This window comes from Colobus angolensis, unplaced genomic scaffold, assembly GCF_000951035.1.
Source record: "Colobus angolensis palliatus isolate OR3802 unplaced genomic scaffold, Cang.pa_1.0 Scaffold255, whole genome shotgun sequence".
Taxonomy (NCBI): Eukaryota; Metazoa; Chordata; class Mammalia; order Primates; family Cercopithecidae; genus Colobus; species Colobus angolensis.
In genome coordinates this window covers 3606267-3615246 of record NW_012115766.1, presented here as the reverse complement: position 1 = coordinate 3615246, position 8980 = coordinate 3606267, and the positions used below count along the sequence as shown (strand labels likewise).

At 35.0% G+C, this 8980-nt stretch overlaps 1 protein-coding gene across 3 annotated transcripts in view; it reads right to left on the bottom strand.

Annotated features, from left to right (window-relative positions):
- Positions 1-8980, bottom strand: part of KATNAL1 (katanin p60 subunit A-like 1) — a 90407-nt gene that overhangs the window by 56481 nt on the left and 24946 nt on the right. For all 3 annotated transcript variants that reach the window (XM_011946927.1, XM_011946929.1, XM_011946930.1), the window contains exon 3: positions 6558-6718. In XM_011946927.1, coding sequence (XP_011802317.1) covers positions 6558-6718 — 161 coding nt within the window. The remainder of the gene's footprint in view (positions 1-6557; positions 6719-8980) is intronic.

Here is an 8980-nt window from a genome sequence, read left to right as displayed (position 1 = left end):
CATGTAAAAGCACAATACCTGGTTCACAGTTAAGAACTCACTAAATGTCAGTTATTAGTGTGCTTAATCAGCCCTGCTACCTACGTTCCACTCAGTCTAAAAATAGAGTCCATCCCATACCTCAGAAACAGAATTTTGGAAGATAATAAGACTCCAGAATTGTAAGAAAATGAGTATAATCTCAATCTGCCAATAGTATTAGGCAAATAACCTATTCCATCATACAAAGCATGACCTTAAAATTTCTTTGTCATTAGTTGCTGATGATTCTGAAATAACTACACGAATCCCAATCTCTCTCAAAGTCTGGTTCTCATTTCTAACTCCTATTCAACAGCTTGATCTAGATATTATCTGCTCCAATTTTTCTCTCATTCTCTATATCTCATTAATCACCAAATCCAGTCCATTCTAACTCTGTAATGGCTTTCACACCCATCGACAAAATCATAAGCCTAAGAGAGCAGGGAACATGTCTGCTTCAGCATCCCACCATATGTGGGACAGCACCAGGCACAGTACTAGGCATATTAGAAGCTAGCATCCTACAAAGCAATCTCACTTCAATATACGTTTTACAGAAGGGAAAATGAGGTAAAGAGAAAGGAAGTTGCAGGATCACTCAATTAGTAGTGGAACTGATAGAAAAACTTGCTCCCCAACCTTCTAATCCCAGAAAAATAACTGAGCCAGAGCCTGGGTGAAATACCTGTATGCAGGAATGATAGTTTATTCTCTATCAGTACTTGACTTTGACCTTAACTGATCTTTTTCACTGCAAATTGGGATATAAAATACTGTCAGTTACTTAATCTCTCTGAGTACCCAAAGAAACATAAGACAACAACTTTAATACCAAGTCAATACAAATTTCCTCTTTGCTGATTTTCTACTGAATAGCACTAATTTGATCCAAAAAAAATCAATCCTCCTATCTATATGTTTACAGAAACACAGTATACCATTCTCCTTGGTTCTTGAGAAGGCCTATTAAAGTTTTAGTGCATCTATATAGAAAAAATAAAATGATTACTTTCAGGCTTGTGTATCCTATTCTTACTGCTATCTCTCCCAAAAGATGCAACTTTGAAAGACCTACCACTTGGAATAAATTGGTACTATACAGCCATTATAAAGAACAGTATGGAGAGTCTTCAAAAAGTTAAATAGAACTAACTTATGATCCAGCAATCCCACTTCTGAGCATACAGCCAAAGAAAATGAAATCAGTGTGTCAGATCTCTGCACTCTCATGTTCATTTCAGCATTACTGGTAATAGCTAAGATATGGAAACAAACTAAAAATACATTGACAGATGAACGGATAAAGAAAATGTGTGCATATATGCTGGGGGCGGGGTGTGTGTACACATACACACATACAACACACACACACAAAGAGGAATATTATTCGACCTTAAGAGAGGGAAATCCTACCATTTCCTTGTGGCAGGTGAAATAGGCCAGAAGCAGAAAGACAAATACAACATGATCTGACTGTGTTAGTCTGTATTTTTGTTTTTGTTTTGCATTGCTTTAAAGAAATACTTGAGGATGGGTAATTTATAAATAGAGGTTTACTTGACTCATGGTTCTGCAGGCTGTACAAGCATGACACCAACATCTGCTTGGCTTATGGTGAGACCTCAGGAAGCTTACAATCATGGCAGAAGGCAAAGGGGGAAGCCAGCATGTCACATGGCAAAAGAGTGAGCAGGAAGGGTTGCAGGGGGCAGTGCTACACTCTTGTAAACAATCCGATCTCATGTGAACTGAGCAAGAACTCACTCATTACCAAGGAAATGGTACTAAGCTATTCATGAGGAATCTGTCCCCATGATCCTGTATCTCCCACCAGGCCCCATCTCCAACAATGGAGGTCACATTTCAACAAGGGATTTGAATGGGACAAGCATCCAAACCATATTACTCACTTATATGTGAAATATAAAAAGAGTCAAACTCATAAAAAGAGAGTAGAGTGGTTATTACCAGGGGCTACGGGAGAAGAAAATAAGGTGATATTGGTCAAAGAATACAAAGTTTCAGTTATGCACGGTAAGTTCTGGATATCTAATGTACAGCAAGGTGACCATAGTTAACAATACTGTATACCTGAATCTGCTAAGGGGGTAGATCTTAAGTGTTCTCACCATAAAATGAAAACGAAAAACAAAAGAAATGTGAGGTAACTGATATGCTAATTAGCTTACTGTGCTAAGTACTTCAAAACACATATATATATCAAATAATCAACCTGTATACCTTAAATATGTACAATTTTTTTTTTTTTTTTTTTTTTTTTTTGAGACGGAGTCTTGCTCTGTCGCCCGGGCTGGAGTGCAGTGGCCGGATCTCAGCTCACTGCAAGCTCCGCCTCCCGGGTTTACGCCATTCTCCTGCCTCAGCCTCCCAAGTAGCTGGGACTACAGGCGCCCGCCACCTCGCCCGGCTAGTTTTTTGTATTTTTTAGTAGAGACGGGGTTTCACCGTGCTAGCCAGGATGGTCTCGATCTCCTGACCTCGTGATCCGCCCGTCTCGGCCTCCCAAAGTGCTGGGATTACAGGCTTGAGCCACCACGCCCGGCCATATGTACAATTTTTATTTGTCATTTATACCTCAATAAAGTTGGGGGGGAAAAGGACCTGCCATACTTATTTTTTAAGCTAAATGAAGAATAGTTTATTGAATATATACCACGTTGAATACTGCTGCAATACAGAAAATACTACTTTCATGGCTTTAGGTATCACTGGAAGAAACCAACTCATTAAAGAAAATGTAGTTAACAAGCCTACATGTAAACTATTATAAAATCATTTCATTAATACAAGAAATATTTTAACTTAGGACACTAAGAGTGAGCTAGAGACTTCATCTCTTTGGAGTTTAATTCTAAAACTGCCACTACCTACCATCATGATCCTACTTTTGTAGCTCAGTTTACTCACATTTAAAGCAATGAATCAAAATTTTAAAATCTTATTTTGATTTATCCAAGCAACTGCTGGTGATTTAAACCTTAATTATGATTAAATTCAGCAGATTCATGACACAGAAATAGAACTTCAAACAATGTGGCAACACCACTGATGGGAAACCACAGTACACAGATGACCTTGGTATGCAGCAACAGGGATGGAGAAGTGTCTGTTAAATGTCAATGAAGTGAAAAGAACAGAACCATAAACAGGGCTACCAAATTAGTGGCTAATGCCAATCACACCAGAAGCATCTCTGAAATGCTTTGTATAAAACAAGGTAAATTACAAGGTGATAGATGGCAAAAAAAAAAAAAAAGAAAGAAAGAAAGAAAAAAGAAAAAAAAAGAAAAAAAAAAAACAAGTAAATACCAGTAAATACCGTATTTTCCTACTGACTTAAATTGTAATTTCAGTGTGGTGCTCGCTTGGAAAGTTCTTTTTAGTTACCCTTGAAATATCAAAATTTCATTAAGCATTTTCAGTTTGTTTATTCTTCCACCACTGCTAGTAAGAATGTTAACAAGTAGATAACACCAGGATATACAGATGTGTTTCAAAATATACTCATAATATACCCACTGAGTATACATGCAAAAGCAATATAGCAGAGTGCATACAAATAAGACTCCTGAAGATGAAGAGACTTGGGTTCAAATCCTGGCTCTGCTACTTTCTTGTTCAGATGACTTTGGAAAAATTACAAACTATAAGCTTCAGTTTCCTCAACTGTAAATGGGGTTCATAATAATAAATTAGCGATGATAATATGGATACACAGTAACAGTACCTAAACTTCATGGGATCACTTGGGTTTTAAATAAAATAATGCATTTAACATATACAGTAAGTGACTAATAATTATTAGCTATCATCCTTCCCCTGGAAATAATCACCAACTGCTTAAGACTTGGACATTTAAAAAGTCATACCCTCTCTGTCAGAGTTCTTGAAATGTTTCAGGAAACTAAGGAATTAGGTAGAATCTGCAGGGAGAAAATAAAAGGACTTGTTTTATGAATGAGGCTATCACTTTTAATTGTTATTCTTGCTATTTCTCTGAATGTTGTAGTCCTTTATTTCAGAGATGACCATTAATTTTAATTACTTATTACATGCCAGTTGCTGTCTTAATTTTTTTTTTAATTCCATGAAGTAGAGATCCCCATTTTACAGATAGTGAGATTTAATGTTTAGGGAGGGTAAATAGCTTGCTCAAGGTCATAAAGCAAGTAGGTTTCAGAAGCAGAATCCACAATCTCATCAACTGAAGTCAAATGTCTTTTCATTAAACCAAGAATATCCAATGACTATCTACCATTCACTATCACTAGGTGAAAATCTTATTATATTTGTTTTACATGACCTGGAGAAGAAACAAAGTTTGTAAAACAAGAAAAATATTATACAACTCTAATCCTCCATAACCTTTAAATTTAAATTTGCAATCTGAATATTTATTTTATCAGCCCTTGCATACATTCTGTGCCACAAACCAGCGTAAGAGTTAGTTCATTAACATTCGCCTTACATTGTTAACTGATGAAGGACCCACTGTTTTTGCTTACATAAAAATTTTATTCATAAAGTTTTAAACTATTAATCCCATGCTATTACTCAATGTCTGATATTTCCTTCTCCATTAGAACCTTGTGGAGTTGTAAGGTGTTTTCTTATTGTTGTTGATGATATACATGGGAATGAAAATCTGTTTTTTCCCCAGACAATTATACAATCTGAGATTTGTTTTTCTTCAGGGTTTCTGATCCACAGAGGAAAAAAAAAAAAAAAAACCCCACATACAATGGCTATGCACAGAGAAAACTTTTTTTAAAAATTTAGTACAAAGAAAGGAGAATCAGAGAAATACATTCTGGTCCATTCATCTTTCACTTTCATTTAGAAAAAGGATTTAAAAACAAGCACAAAAATAAGTCAGATCTGTGTTATGAACAGTTAAGAAAGGACAAAGAAAAGAAAATAACTGGACTAGTGTCATTCTAGTGATAAGTTTCGAGATTAGTATATTCATCAACGGGAAAATGGCATCCACAACTTTTTATTCAGTTTGAGCCATCAATATTATTTATTATCTGCAGACACTGCTGCTTGAAATGAATCATGGTACTCAAGCAATTCAGAGCATATATTCCTATATTTAAAGTTACTGTCAGCTTTTAGCTTTAAACTAGAAGTATATTTCAGAATTAATGACTTTCAGTAAAAAAACAAGGTATTTCATTATACATACATACAGGAAAATTTCAAGTTATAGTAGGTTAAAATGTCATTCGTTCAGTATTTTGGAACTTCCATGGTAACAATGATATGACTCTTAAAACACTGCCTTTCGAGGGATATGGGTTACCTTAGTATAAAACACCTGAAGGTGGTTACATCAGAGGAAAACTACATTGTTGTAGAGCTTAAAAAAGAACTTCATCTACTGCTTTCACAATGAAAATCACAAAATTATCTGTAATTCAGTGGAAAAAATCCAAAGGAATTAACCATTTTTCATAGTTCTTAAAATGTTTTCAGAAAATTTCAACAGATTATTATAGCTACTGGCCAAAGGAAAACATATTTTCTATGGTGCAATACTCTGGCCACAATACCACCTCACAATAAAGCAGACAGAAAGCCAGAAAGACCTAAACTCACATCCTGATCTAGCATGATTAGGGTCTCTCAGGTTTCAGTTTCCTCACTTGTGAAACAATGAGTTAACTCATTCAATGTTGGTTGAATGCCTACTACGTGCCAAACTCTGCGTTAGCAATGAAAGTTTATTATTTAATTTTTGTTTTAAATAAAACCATGGTCCTTGTCCTTGCAAATCTTGTGAAGTGACAAATAAATGCAACATGATAACCACTACGAACAAAATGCTATGTCTGGGCAAATCAAAAGAGACTGCAGAGGGGATAGTCAGTTGAGTTGAGACTTGAATGAATGTGAGTTGTTTAGAGATGGGGATTATGGGTAGCCCTTGCAGAAAGAAGAGACTACACAGACAAGATGACAAAAAAGGGCAAAAACAGAGAGAGGTTTAACGTCCATGATGCACAGGCCGGGTATTAGAGAAAACTGGTGGGAGACGCCACACTGAGGAATCTGGCTTTAAGCACTAAGCCACTTAAACATTCTCAGTAAGGTTCCTTCTACACTACAACTCTGGAAATTGACTGTAGGCCCAATCAGGAAGATTCAACTTCTCCACCACTTTATCTGAAGTTGTTAGAGTCTCTTCAAGCGAAAAAGCAAAACTATCCAAGTTTTGATGCTGCCATTATGAAACCTAAAAGACCTCTCTTAACAGATACATTTTAGGACTAGCAATAGGCATCTATTGTTATTAGTGTAATAAAGCATTCTAAAAGCAAGATATATAACAAGACATTTACTTCTGTACTTTATCAAATACAAAACTGTAAACTTATAAATGTGAATATTAAAAAGATACTGAATTTACATGTCCCCAAAAATGATTTCTCATACTTTGTTCAAAGCATGCTTCACTGTGAACATCAATTAACTAGAAGAACCTGAAGATAACATCAAGTTCCACTCACCTGTGTTCTGCAGGAACAGGGGGTGGCCAAACAGCAGGATCTCTAAATGGTTCATCTTGACAGGACACAGGGAAATCTGGAGGCTTGTCGATTTTAAAACTTTCTAAAGTGCTGACAATACTTTTCACTTGTTCATATTCTTCCAATAATTCCTGCCGAACCTTAAAAAAAAAAAAAAAAAAAGGCTTTATGCTAGAAGCTGTTTAAAGACTTCATAAATTGTAAATAATAAATTGCTATAGAGTGCATGTTTTCTTAATGTCAAAGTATGAAAAATGAATCATTAAAACATTCATAAACACAAAGAACTATTTCAAGTAATACTGAGAAAAGGGCAGAAATTAGTTTGAAAAAAACCATAATTCTATACCTTTTAATAAGTAGTTATCTCTCTTTCATAATGGAATTCCATTTCTACCAAAGAACGTGATGATCATTAATACAATTTAAAACAATCAACTAAGTAGGTAACAAGTTAAACACTCCAAGAAATCTAAAATATTGTGCTAAATACTTATATTTAAAAATAGATTCCAAAAAATTGTAAGCCAAAATTTTCAACAGCATTTCCTATTCCCAATATCACTAAATATAAAACACCTGTCACGAGTGTCTGAAAGCTAGAAGTGGTATTATACTATGAATTACAAACTTCCAGTTTTTATTTAAATTCTCCTTCACCTGAAATCTGAATTATTTTTGCCTTATTTAAATTATTTTGAGTTCTGCGTAAAGTTTATTTTGATTTCAAAGACAAGGTTTTTCCTGTATTTAAAAAATTTAACTGAACACATACTATGAACAAATTCTTGTGTTTTCAAACTTTGAGCACAAACTCATTTTCAAAAGTAAACAGATAAAGATTAAAAATTACATTCAAGACCAGCCTAGGGAAACAAAAACATTAGCCCAGGCATGACAGCACGAGTCTACAGTCCCAGCTACTCAGGAGGCTGAGGCAGAAGGATCATTTGAGCCCAGGAGTCCAAGGCTACAATCACGCTACTGCACTCCAGTCTGGGCAACAGAGCAAGACTCCACGTCAAAAAACAAAAGAAAAGAAAATTACAATTATAAATCATTTTAACAATTGTTTTTTCTTTAACCAGAAAGCACATCATACTGTAAAGCAGAGTATAAAAAATTTTCCCTCATCTTCATATTGAAAAATATATTAAAAGGAACATATGAAGGAGTTACAGATCCAAAGAAAAAGCAACGTAAAATTCAACTGCTAATACATGCAATTACACAACATGCTACACTGGAAGAAATGTAATTTCAGAACCCAGTGGAAAGAAACATAGTAGAAACGTCTGAGTAGAAATGGTCACTATTTAACATACACAATTCAGAACATGTCAAAAATACTTCCATAATAGACTAATAAAATACCCTGCCTGCAGCTAACAGGAAGGATAGAAGAAAACAATTAAAAATTTGAGCCTGAGTTGGAGCAAGTATATTGTTCTCAATCAATATAATTTGATAACATTTAAGTTGGAAAATAAGTCAAATTTATCCTCAAAACTTAGGAAAATATCAATTTCTGACTAATGGAAAAACTAGAAGAAACACTTGAAAGGCATTAGTACATAAAATGGAAACTTCAAAGAAATACTTGACTTAGTACTTTTAATTTTTAAAAGATTTTAAATTTTAACATCAAGTGGGGAGTGGTCTGCATTGGCAGCACATACACTAAAATTGGAATAACACAGAGAAGACCAGCATGTCCCCTGCACGGGATGCACATAAACTCCTGGAGTGTTCTGATTTTTTTACTTAACATTTTCTAAAAAGGATGTTATGTTGTTTCAGTATAACAGGTGAAAACACAAGCTTAAATAATAAACCCTTATAAACCAAAAGCCAATTTTGTTTAAACATCACTGAAGATGCTTTTATTTATTTCCTTAAAGATCTAAGTGGGTAAATTTAACTTACCCACAGTAAGTGGGTAAATTAAAATTCAAGTTTTTATTAACTGTTTTATTAATCAAATTATAGTCAAAAGACAACAAATATAGTAATGTTTTTTATTAGATTACTGACTCATTTGTATTTTTAAGGAGTCTTTCAAAAGAGTTTTGCAAAATGGGTCAAAACAACATGTAAATATGAAAGGGAAAAGGGCAAGTATGAATACTTTATTTCAGGTCCAGCACAGTGGCTCACATATGTAATACCTGTGCTTTGAGGGGCCAAGGCAGGAGGATCACTTGAGGTCAGGGGTTTGAGTCCATCCTGGGCAACATAGCAATACTCAGTCCTTACAAAAAATTTAAAAATTAGCTGGACATGGTGGTGTGAACCTGACCCCTAGCTACTTGGGAAGCTGAGGCAGGAGGATCGCCTGAGTCCAGGAGTTTGAAGCTACAGTGAGCTGTGATGGCACCACTGCACTCCAGCCTGGGTGACAG